This window comes from Orbicella franksi, chromosome 6, assembly GCF_964199315.1.
Source record: "Orbicella franksi chromosome 6, jaOrbFran1.1, whole genome shotgun sequence".
Lineage (NCBI taxonomy): Eukaryota > Metazoa > Cnidaria > Anthozoa > Scleractinia > Merulinidae > Orbicella > Orbicella franksi.
In genome coordinates, this window is record NC_138150.1 from 26572853 (window position 1) to 26585879 (window position 13027).

Consider the following 13027-nt stretch of genomic DNA (forward strand, 5'->3'; position numbering starts at 1 on the left):
GTTATACATGACAGTTTCAGACCTTGCGTGTTTTGTGAGAAACTTCTAGACTCCCAATGTATGGTTTTATCTGGTAAAGTGAACTTTTTATTACCCCGAAAGACTTTGATAAATTGGTAAATCCTTAATAACGAATGCTTCGATGGTCTAGTGGTTAAGACGTTGGGTTGTGGCCCCAGAGGCCCAGGTTCGAATCCTGGTTGAGGCAATTATTATTATTTTTTTGTTATTGAATGTGGTACTCAGTGTTTTTGATTCAGAATTTTACATCATGCTATAGTTTCACATGTTTGATAGTACATATGTGGATGAACGTGTTTCCCACGTGCTTTGTAAAAGTACTAGATGGTGATTGGTGTATACTCATTTCCTTATTTGGTCACATTTTGTTATGATTGGTCAGATATGACATCATCTAAGTAAGATAAGTCGTGCATGTGTATCATGTAGTCAATTTCATTGCTAGTCGTGAGACAGTCATGTTCACTTCACAGCCATATCAGCGTGTTTTACGCCGGAGCCGATCTCTATCCCCTCGGTGATCGTTTCCCCTGGTCATCGCACCTCGTCGAAGTAGATCCCTGGGGCTTAAGCCAGTTCCCTTAGGGACTAAACGACCCTTCGACGATGCCTACTTGGATAACGATGGCGATCAGTGGGTCTTTGACCCGTCTAATGATGTCCTCATGGACGAATATTACTCAAGCAAGCGACCCTTTGATGATAGTGACGATGACTCTCAGGATGAGATAATGATTGGAGGGGGTGCCACACAATTGTTGGACTTCCAGCTTCGCCCAGTGGGTGCTAGACGAAACTGGAGGAACGTTCTCAATAAACAGCGTTTTGAGGCACGCATCCAGCAACACAGGGATGCCACACCCCGTGATGACTTGGGCCGTGAAGTCACCGAGGCCCTTCGTCGCACCATCACATGGCAACTCGAGGCGGACCCCACCCTCACTCCTTACTCCACACTGCATTTCGTAATGCAATCAGATGCTTTCAACCATGCGTTCCAGTCCACCACCTTCACCGTGAGGGAGTTTGAGGACGGGTCAGAGCGCTTAGACACGTATCTCCAAGCCCTGGCGCAGAAGTTAAACTCAAACCAGGAATTCACCCCTGACGACTCATTTACGGTGGAGACCACTTTCATCTATACGTCTAGTCCTGGGAGTGGAAATGGCAAACGCTACAAACCGAGCAGTGCAGCTGTCCGTGGAATCGTCAAACATTCCCGCATCACCATCAAGAACAGAGATGAACTGTGTTGTGCGCGAGCCATTGTCACCATGAAAGCCTTGGTTGATGCAAACGGTAATATCAGGGATCGTCATTACCATAATCTCAAACAGGGTTATCCTGTCCAGCTGCGGGAAGCCCAGGACCTCCATCGCTTAGCGGGAGTCCCTGAGGGACCATGTGGCATCTCCGAACTACAAAAGTTCCAAGCGGCACTCCCTGGCTACCAGATCAAAGTCTTATCGGTCACTCCACCACACATGCTCGTTTACGTGGGACCCACACCATCGGACAAGATCATCCGTATCATCAAAGATGACCATTATGATGGGTGTAACTCGTTCTTGGGTTTTTTGTGTAATCGGGAGTACGATCAAGACAACTTTACACATCATCCTTGCGATGGTAAATGGTGTCCATCTTGTCATCGAAAGGACTGCCTGGATTTCACAGAGGCTAAACGACCATTGGGTCCGGGCCAGTTTCCTTCACCCTCTTCTCTTTGTCGTCTGTGTCATCGATTCTTCTTTGGTGAAGACTGTTACTCTTATCACCTTCATCGTCGCAATAAAAACATCAACTCCATCTGTCTCACCTACAAAAAATGCCTCGAGTGTTGCAAGACGTATGAAGTCGAGAATGCAGGTAAATCTAGAAGTAAACCTAAACAACACAAGTGCGGTTGGGGAGAATGCCCCATTTGTGAACAACAAATGCACGTCGCTTCTCACCAATGTTATATCCAGACCATTCCGGAAGCAGAGGATGATCCCAAAACGAAACGGGTGCTTAGCGCCGAGAACGACGAAGAGGACCACACAAAATCCTTCTATGGTGCAGACTGTACAGAGACTTTCTTTCAATGGTTGGAATCTTTGACTGTTAATCAAGACGGGGAAGATCGGAGCGTGATTGCTGTCTTTCATAACCTCAAAGGATATGACGGGATGTTCCTGTTGCAACATTGCTACGCGAAGCATCGGGAAATCACGGATCAGATCACCGTCGGCACCAAAGTGCTGTCCTTCAAATCAGACCGATTGACCTTCAAAGATTCACTCTGCTTCCTTCCCTTTCCTCTTGCTAACTTTCCTTCTACCTTTGGCATCCAAGAATTAGTCAAAGGGTTCTTTCCTCACAAATTCAATACTCGTGAAAATCAAGACTACGAAGGACCCATGCTTCCTGCTGAGATGTATGATCCTGATGGCATGTCGGCTAAAAAGAAGGCAGAATTTGAGCAGTGGTATGCAGAGAAGGTCAGAAACAACTACATCTTCAATCTTAAAACAGAAATGAGAGCCTACTGTGAGTCAGATGTCAAACTCCTAAAAGCTGGATGTCAAAAGTAAGGGAGGGCCACGAGTTTATCAGTCAATGACTGTTAAGTGTTTTTACCCTCATTAAATAAAGTTACTTACTTACTTACTTACTTAAAAGTTCCTAAAAGAATTCCAGCAACATGCCGAATTTGACCCCATCGAGAAGTGTGTAACCATAGCGTCTGCGTGCAATCGGTTCTGGAGGAAGAAACTCCTGACTCCCAACAGCATAGCCGCAGAACCCATGCAAGGATGGCAAGGAGTTCGTTCGAATTAATCCGTAAAAGCGTACAGGTGGCTAGCATGGCAGGAACACCTTCTTCGTCGTGACAGTCCCTCTTCCCCCAACGACGCGCCTCAAGCAGACCGCATTCGACATGCGAGCAATAGCGACGAACAGAGAGTGCTCCACTTTCTTGTAGACGGCCTCGACGTACAGAACCACATTGTCTATGAATTTCACGGATGTCTATGGCACGGTTGCCCTCGTTGTCATCCCCATCATCGTGACCGACATTCCAAATTCCATCCTGATCGTTCCATCCAAGAATTGTATGAAGTCACTCAACAGAAACACCGTCTTCTGCGCCAGCACGGGTACAACCTTCAAGTCATGTGGGAATGTGATTGGGATCGTGAAGTCAAAAGCAATGAAGATCTCACGCAGTTCTTAGCATCGTACGAGATGGTCGAACCTCTTAATCCAAGAGATGCCTTCTTTGGGAGACGTACCAACGCAGTTCGCCTCCATCATGTGACCAACGAGGACCAGGGTGAACAAATCAAATACGTGGACGTGACCTCCTTGTACCCGTGGGTTAATAAGACACAACAGTATACCCTTGGTCATCCCATCATCATCACCAACCCAGACAACCAAGACATCCATGCGTACTTCGGTGACGCAAAAGTAGATGTGATTCCTCCCTATCATTTGTATCATCCCGTCTTGCCCTTCCGACATCGTGGTAAACTGAAATTACCTCTTTGCAGAACCTCCATGGAAGAGGAGATGACCAAGGACCTCTTGGAAAAATCGCATCATTGTCCTCACTCTCCAGAGGAACGTCTTCTTAGGGGTACGTGGTGCACTCCTGAACTCGTAAAAACAGTAGAGGTCGGGTACTGCATCGTACATATCCACGAAGTCTGGCATTTTCCAGAAGAACAACGTGAAGAAGGGCTCTTTGCTGACTATGTCAACACGTGGTTAAAAATAAAACAGGAATCAGCCGGGTATCCTTGATGGGCGCAGACTGAGGAACAGAAACAGCAATACGTCCGTGACTACCAAGACAAAGAAGGCATCACCTTAGATCCTCTCCTCATCGAAAAAAATCCAGGACGTAAAGCTACGGCAAAGTTAATGTTGAATAGTTTCTGGGGCAAGTTTGGCGAGAATCTTCAAAAGAAAACCACTGAGGCAGTCACCACACCCGCTCATCTCTTTGCTCTAGTGTCAAACACCTTCACAGACATCCACACGGTCCGCATTTGTTCACAAGATTCCTTAGAAGGTGTCTATTCGAATCTAAGAGAAAAACAGGCCGACAACGGACGTGTCAACATTTTCATCGCTGCCTTCACTACCTGTTGGGCCCGTTTAAAGTTGTACTCCTATCTAGAGCAGCTACAACAACAAGTCTTATACTTCGACACGGACTCTGTTATTTTCTCCTGGAAGCCTGGCCAACCCAACATTCCTCTGGGAGACTTTCTGGGTGAAATGACCAACGAATTGGACGATGGCGATTACATCATCGATTTCACCTCAGCAGGACCAAAGAATTATGGATACAAGACCAAACACGCTAAAGTGTGCTGCAAAGTGCGTGGCTTCACCCTCAATGTTCGTGGTCAACAACAACTTAACTACAACATCATGCGCCAGAAACCTCTGGATGAACTGACGGATCCTCTTCACGAACGCAGAAAAATCAACGTTGTCATTCCCAATTTCTTCACCAGACATTCGGCCACCAAATAGCTCAAAGTGGGTCCACGTGCCAAAAGATATGGATTGGTGTTTGACAAACGTGTGGTCGATCCGGACACCTTCAAGTCCTATCCTTATGGATACACACCATCTGGGTTCAATGATGTAGACATGGAAAATGCTGAAACCTTGTTCGAATTGTAAATAGTTTTGTTTTTCAAAGTCTGGCAACACCCGCGGCACCTTGTAAATAGTTTTTTGTACACAGTGTAAATAGTTTTACCCCCAGCGAACTGGCGCGTCTTTGGAAGGATCGCTTACCCCGCGGGACAAGGTTCGATTAGGGAAGGGCCGGGACTTTGTGTTTTTGTACATAGTTTTTGGTAGATAGTTCCCGGCCACAAAGAGTCGAGGTGGCGCCTCGATGGTACCCACCCCGGGAGTGCCGATCGGTCCGGGATTTCATCCATGAGCCGGGGTAACCAACCCTCGGGGAGTGCCCCACTTATCGACACGCTCGGGGTTTAGTGCTCTCCTTAAGAGAGGGGGACTGGGGAAGCCACTGTTTTTAATTCATTCTGATTTCTTTCCTCTGATTGGATACCGGTGATGTCATTGTCCCATGATGCTTTGCACCACCCCTATATAGGCTAGACTCGGACCCAAGTCTCTCAGTCTTGTCGGACGGACCTCTGTCGTTTAGGACCACAGGACACTGTAAGTATCAATTTTGAAGTTGCATGACATTTTGTGCGTGACCCTGGCGTGATTTGTGTCGCCACGGAAATCCATGAGACCCATCCCAATCCTCCGTCGAGGCTGGTGAGCTGTTTTCCAACATGGCTGACTTTCGTGGGCGCCGCCATCTTGAATTCTTAATTCGGCTCCTGATTGGCTGAAATTTGTGGCGGCCATCTTGGCTTTGGAAAACAATAGCATCCATTGTTCTTCAAACAATAGCCTATTGTCTTTCTCGGCTCCTGATTGGTTACCGCTCATATAAGCGTCCATTACTACTCTGGAAAAACAGTGTATACTTGTCACTTCTGGTTCAAATTCCACATCCCCCCAGACAAGTTTCAAAATCCCCTTCCCACTCAGGCAAAGTCCAAATTCTCCACACCCAGGAAGGCCTTTTGTGTCAAATTCTCTACTCCCCAGGCACAGACAAAAGTCAAATACTCGTGGATTGTCCAGAGGGTGGTAGGTGGGGGTTGGGGTGGGTGTTGAAATACGCTCATTCTAAATGAGCTGAAACGGTCAAACGTTCCGCAATTATTTTAGCCTTTGCAGCGGGCTATAGTTATTTCAATTTATGCAAAAAAATACTTGATGAATTGAATTATTTATAAAGAATAAAACAATTAAATTTTGTGACAGCAGTACATGCCTTATTGAACGTAAGGATGTTATGTACTTGTTTGCTTCTGCGCGTCATGTCAATTAGTCACGGAACATTGCATCTGAAAATAAACTGCTTTGGGTAAAGCTGCTTTGAGGAAACCAAAGTTTTGATTAAAAATGCGTAGTAATGGCGTTATTGCCGTGTTCTTTTATAATTTACAAGAGAACTGGGATTTTAATAAACACAATGTGATTTTGAAAGGTCTCCCAGTGCTGTCCGTTTCTGCGCACGAAAATTTCTCCGAAACTGTCAGGGATGCCTACCCCTCTGCCCTAAACATCGAACCACAGTATTTCTAAAACACGTTTTCTTTTCACAACAGATATACTATATTTTGTCACGAATACACTTCAAGAAACGGAGTAAAATAACGGACGAGCCAGTAGTTATTCTGACATAAAAACATCGATATTTCATATTTTCACGTCATTTATATTAACAGACTAAAGTCTACCGGATGTACATGAATTAAGCTAAAGTAATTACTAAAAATTAGTTTCTTGGTCGAGATAAACTGTTAGTTGTACTGACATCTCTAAATTTAGTTTTTACAACAGAACTGTCTAGTAACTACAAGTTTGCTTGGGTTTGTCTTGGAAATATATTTCGCAGTACGTCTATCATAGCGTGTCGAATGTGTCTCATCTTCCAGCCGTAAATAACAGGATTCAGAGAGGAATCAAGGAATACCAGGGTCAGTGAGTAAGCCCACAGACCAGTTAAAGCGGTACTTGGCAGAGATATCAGATGGGAAACTAAAACCAAATGCCCTGGCAAATTACAAACTAAAAACACGAGAAATACGTAGAATGTACTGACAGCAGATTTTCTCTGCCTCGCAGCACTTTCAGTTTGGCTATTCTGGACGTTCTGAGCTACTTGTACTTGTTGTAATTGAATTTCGTTCCTATGATGTTTTACAGTGAAATAAATGCTGCAATAAACAACTGCTGTCATTATGAAGCAAAACCCTGAAAGAGTAACGCTAACCATGATAGCGAGTTTTTTAGAACTCACCGTCAAAATAAATGGAAAAGAAACACTTAAAACCCAAATTAATGTTACCGCAGTAGCAACACGCTTGTGAGTCACAAGTTCCTCATATCTGAGATGCAGATGAAGAGCCAAGAATCTGTCCACACTTATGGCCACAACACTAAAGAACGAGGCATTAACAAACACAAGTGCGATGTTAAACGCGGTTCCAGTGGAATTAGTAGGATTGACCATCACAGCGATGTACAAAGGTTGAGCCAGTAAACCAACTCCAAGATCAGAAACAGCAAGACTAAGCAGCAACGTTTTCAAAGGCTTTGGTAACGACCAAGTTTTTCTCATCGCATGGATTGTTAAAATGTTCAACATGGTGGCGGTGTAGGCTGAGAAGGCGTTCAACACACAATTAACGATGAACGATGAGTAGAGTGGGCCAGCTTCATTCATTACACAGCTTGGACTTTGAAAAAGAGCACCGAGTTGTATTACAGTGAAGTTGAACTGAGCACGAAGCGGTTTGATCTGAAAAGGTGTAGACGGCTTGTTTAAGTGCTTCATTACTACTTCCCGTCTAGATCAGTAAGTATACTAGATGATTTTTTTGACACTTTTGTTTTAATAAATGACTCGTTTTCCGTTTTGCGCTTCACTTTTGCCAGAGAAACGAAAATACCTAGTGAAGTAAAACTCAATCTAAGGTACGTTTTAGTCGTTCATATGCCAAATTTGACGTTCCAATTTTGCATTTTTCATCAAAATGTCAGTTTAAAGAGGTGTTAAATTTGAATTTGAATTTCAATTGAATATAGAAAAATTGAAAAACAAGTTGAATTTCAATTTGAATTTGGACAACATAGAAAGGTGGGATTTGGACTCCATTTATTTTTCGAAATGGCCATAGTAAGTTGTGTAAAGTGCATTTAAAATTAATATCTATATCATTTAAAAACTGAAGACGATTTGTTTTGTTAACCGAAAAACAACTTAGCAGAAAACAGATGGCTTTTCCTGAACAAACATTCTAATTATGGTTCAGATAGTGACTTGCTCCGCAAAAGACTTGGCACCTTTATTTCAATTAAGCGCAGAAAAGAACAATCTTTTAAGAAACACGTTTACGTTTTAAAAACCTTTTGATTATTTTTGTCTACTGCTCAAAGTCCTAACTTTTGTGATAATATAAATTAACTGTTTTTGCTCATTAGCTTTCACGTGATATGTTTTTAGTGACAGCCTCAGCTGTCCTGGACATCCTGTCCCGGTTTGCTTGAAAACAGGTTAGCTCCTTTGAATCCGGGGATTTAATAATATATCGAAAGACGCAAGACTGTGTTTGACCATATTTCCAAACACCGAAAAGAGAGTTGAAAAAACGACGCGCAGCGGAGTATTTTTGACAAACTTCGAGGTGTTAGAAATTTGGTTTAACGCTGCCTTAAGTGTTTGATATAGCTTCTCAATCGAAATTAAATCTAAGTAGAAAACGGAGAAATAAAATTGCAAATTAGGTCAGATATCCAAATACGCCGTTGCCATGTTTTCCTCTGATTAATCTCAATCAATTATTAAGGATTTGAAATTATTAAATGAAGACTAAGGCCAGTCCACATTACTCTGGACAAATTTGTAAACACAGCTTTATTTCTACGGTTAGGCCTACCGTCTACACTAATCCGTCACGAAAACGGATCTTTCGAAGTCGAAAACGCCGCTCAGTCGGCAAACGGTAGGAACTGATTTGAAAACGCTGCCTTTGCGTTTCAGTGTGGAGGTAAAACATTTGGAAAGGGAGCTTGTCGAAAACGATGTGGTTATTATAATTATGTTATTTTTATGTCTGAGTTTTCCTCAAACACAAATTGAAAATGACCGGTGATTGTTGCGTTTTTAAATTTCTCCAGCGTAGTGGGGACCGAAAACATTTGTCGCGTTTTCGGAGTGATAACTCCGTTTTCAAGTTTCCGCTCCGGCCTAGTTTGGACGGGACCTAAAGCCTGGATTAACAAATGCTCGATGAGTTCGGTTTCTTTTTACAACAGATATGTTTTATTTCTACGGTTAAGCGGTGACTATTGTCGATTAGTTCACATGAGTTAGCCTATTCAAAAAGAATAGGAATTACAATTGTGAGGGGCGTTTATTTTCGGCAGTTACTTTAAAAGGGTTGTGTAGCTTTTGGTTGATGAGTATTTAAAATAAAGACTGACAAAAACCGAATTTGGAAATAGATAGTTTTATGAGAGAACCGTTTCGTCTTTCGTTTATTTTTACACGCATTCTATAAATGAAGCTGAGACGATCAAATGTTCCGCAACTATTGTAGACATCGTTGCAGGCTAGGGTGGTTATTTGAATTTTTACACGCAAAATTCTTTTTTGAACTATTTGCAACTTTATCTTAATTTTTTAACACAAAATGAGGGAAAGCAATAAACGCCGTTTCGACATCGCCGGGATGTCATTGTTAAGTAAAAATGTAGGTTAGTTTTTGCATTATAAATAATGATGTATTTTTATCGAGAGAAGATCAAGATAAGTAGCTCGATCTTCCCTTGATTTTCAGCCGTAATTTCTCCTGATCACGGTGGTGTACTTTGGAGATAAATTTGGGTTTAACTTTTACGAATGCATCGACTTTGTAACGAGATAGGGTTTCACAATTTCGCAACGAGAAAAATCATTTGGTTGTTGAAGACGCGCTAATGTGGAGATGTCTACCTCGCTACCTTAAATATGGAAACAAAATATTCAGTTCTAAAACACATTTTCTTTTTACAACAGATAAAAAATTATTTTGTTTGGTTACGAATACACTACAAGCAACGAAGTAAAACAATGGATAAGCTAGTAGTTATTCTGACATAAAAACATTAATATTTTATACTTTTACGTAATTTTACATCATCATTCTACCGAACGTACACGGATTACGTTTTATCAAAACGCTAAATTAGTTACTAAAAATTAGTTTCTTGGTCGAGATAAAGTGTAAGTTGTAATAACATTTCTATAGTTATTTTTACAACAGAACTGCAAGTAACTACAAGTTTGCTTGGGTTTGTCTTGGAAATATATTTCGCAGTACGTCTATCATAGCGTGTCGAATGTGTCTCATCTTCCAGCAGTAAATAACAGGATTCAGAGAGGAATTAAGGAATACCAGGGTCAGTGAGTAAAATAACAGACCAGTTAAAGCGGTACTTGGCAGAGATATCAGACGGGCAACTGCAACGCAATACTCTGGCAAATTACAAACTAAAAACACGAGAAATACGTAGAATGTACTGACAGCAGATTTTCTCTGCCTCGCAGCACTTTCAGTTTGGCTATTCTGGACATTCTGAGCTACTTGTGCTTGTTGTACTTGAATTGGGTTCCTATGATGTTTTACAGTGAAATAAATGCTGCAATAAACAACTGCTGTCATTATGAAGCAAAAGCCCAATATAGTCATGATAACGATGTTCGCGATTTCTTCGGAGTTCACAATCGAAATTAATGGAAAGAAACACATAAAACCCACATTAATATTATCGCAGTAACAACACGCTTGTGAGTCACAAGTTCCTGATATCTGAGATGAAGATGAAGAGCCAAGAATCTGCCCTCACTAATGGCCACAACATTACGAACGAGGCATTAAAAAACAAAAGTGCGATGCTAAACGCGGTTCCAGTGGAATTAGTAGGATTGACCATCCATACGATGTACAAAGGTTGAGCCAGTAAACCAACTCCAAGATCAGAAACAGCAAGACTAAGCAGCAATGTTTTCAAAGGCTTTGGTAACGACGAAGTTTTTCTCATCGCATGGATTGTTAAAATGTTCAGCATGGTGGCGGTGTAGGGAGAGAAAGCGTTGAACACATAATTAACGATGAACGATGAGTAGGGTGGGTAGGCTTCATTAATTACACAGCTTGGACTTTGAGAACGCGCACGGAGTATAGGTGTAGACGGCTTGTTTAAGTGCTTTATTACTACTTCCCGTCTAGATCAATAGGTATACTTGATGATTTTTTTGACATTTTTGTTTAAATAAATGACTTATTTTTCGTTTTGCGCTTCACTTTTGCCAGAGAAACGAAAATAACTAGTGAAATAAAACTCAATCTAAGGTACGTTTTAGACGTTCATATGCCAAATTTGACGTTCTAATTTTGCATTTTCTATCAAAATGTCAGTTAAAAAAGGTGTTAAACTTGAATTTGAATTTCAATTGAATATAGAAAAATTGAAAAAAAGTTGAATTTCAATTTGAATTTGGACAACATAGAAAGGTGGGATTTGGACTCCATTTAGTTTTCGAAATGGCTATAGTAAGTTGTGTAATTTACATTTAAAACTAATATCTATATTATTTAAAACTGAAGACGATTTGTTTTTTTATCCGAAAAACAACTTAAAAGAAAACAGATGGCTGTTCCTGACCAAGCATTCTAATTATGGCTCAGATAGTGACTTGCTCCGCAAAAGACGTGGCACCTTTATTTCAATTAAGCGCAGAAAAGAACGATCTTTTAAGAAACATGTTTACGTTTTAAAAACCTTTTGTTTATTTTTGTCTACTGCTCAAAGTCCTAACTTTTATCATAATATAAATTGACTGTTTTTGCTAATTAGCTTTCACATGATATGTTTTTAGTGACAGCCTCACCTGGACCTCCTGTCCCGGTTTGCCTGAAAACCGGTTAGCTCTTTTGAATCGGGATTTAATAATATATCGAAAGACGCAAGACTGTGTTTGACCATATTTCCAAACACCGAAAAGAGAGTTGAAAAAACGACGCGCAGCGGAGTATTTTTGACAAACTTCGAGGTGTTAGAAATTTGGTTTAACGCTGCCTCAAGTGTTTGATATAGCTTCTCAATCGAAATTAAAACTAAGTAGAAAACGGAGAAATAAAATTGTAAATAAGGTCAGATATCCAAATACGCCGTTGCCATGTTTTCCTCTGATTCAACTCAATCAATTATTAAGGATTTGAAATTATTAAATGAAGACTAAGGCTCGTCCACATTACTCTGGACGAATTTGTAAACACAGCTTTATTTCTACGGTTAGGCCTACCGTCTACACTAATCCGTCACGAAAACGGATCTTTCGAAGTCGAAAACGCCGCTCAGTCGGCAAACGGTAGGAACTGATTTGAAAACGCTGCCTTTGCGTTTCAGTGTGGAGGTAAAACATTTGGAAAGGGAGCTTGTCGAAAACGATGTGGTTATTATAATTATGTTATTTTTATGTCTGAGTTTTCCTCAAACACAAATTGAAAATGACCGGTGATTGTTGCGTTTTTAAATTTCTCCAGCGTAGTGGGGACCGAAAACATTTGTCGCGTTTTCGGAGTGATAACACCGTTTTCAAGTTTCCGCTCCGGCCTAGTTTGGACGGGACCTAAAGCCTGGATTAACAAATGCTCGATGAGTTCGGTTTCTTTTTACAACAGATATGTTTTATTTCTACGGTTAAGCGGTGACTATTGTCGATTAGTTCACATGAGTTAGCCTATTCAAAAAGAATAGAAATTACAATTGTGAGGGGCGTTTATTTTCGGCAGTTACTTTAAAAGCGTTGTGTAGCTTTTGGTTGATGAGTATTTAAAATAAAGACTGACAGAAACCGAATTTGGAAATAGATAGTTTTATGAGAGAACCGTTTCGTCTTTCGTTTATTTTTACACGCATTCTATAAATGAAGCTGAGACGATCAAATGTTCCGCAACTATTGTAGACATCGTTGCAGGCTAGGGTGGTTATTTGAATTTTTACACGCGAAACTCTTTTTTGAACTATTTGCAACTTTATCTTAATTTTTTAACACAAAATTAGCGAAAGCAATAAACGCCGTTTCGACATCGTCGGGATGTTATTGTTAAGTAAAAATGTAGGTTAGTTTTTGCATTATAAATCATGACGTATTTTTATCGAGAGAAGATCAAGATAACATTTTCAGCCGTAATTTCTCCTGATCAAGGCGGTGTTCTTTGGAGATAAATTTGGGTAAAACTTTATCGAATGCATCGACTTTGTAACGAGACAGAGTTTCACAATTCCGCAACGAGAAAAATCATTTGGTTGTTGAAGACGCACTAATGTGGAGATGTCTACCTCGCTACCTTAA

General features: G+C 41.0%; 1 protein-coding gene, 1 long non-coding RNA gene and 1 other non-coding gene across 3 annotated transcripts in view; all 3 read left to right on the forward strand.

Annotated features, from left to right (window-relative positions):
- The window catches only part of LOC145489125 (uncharacterized), a 43129-nt gene that overhangs the window by 19060 nt on the left and 11042 nt on the right, over positions 1–13027 (forward strand). The gene's annotated exons all lie outside the window — the stretch shown is intronic.
- On the forward strand, positions 137–208 carry Trnah-gug (transfer RNA histidin (anticodon GUG)). The gene has a single exon. It is a non-coding gene; the product is annotated as a tRNA-His (tRNA).
- On the forward strand, positions 2054–7432 carry LOC145490768 (uncharacterized). Its single transcript, XM_081469868.1, has 2 exons — positions 2054–5177; positions 5215–7432. Exon 1 carries the CDS (start codon positions 3181–3183, stop codon positions 3811–3813), a length of 633 nt encoding a protein of 210 aa, XP_081325994.1. The 5' UTR covers positions 2054–3180; the 3' UTR covers positions 3814–5177; positions 5215–7432.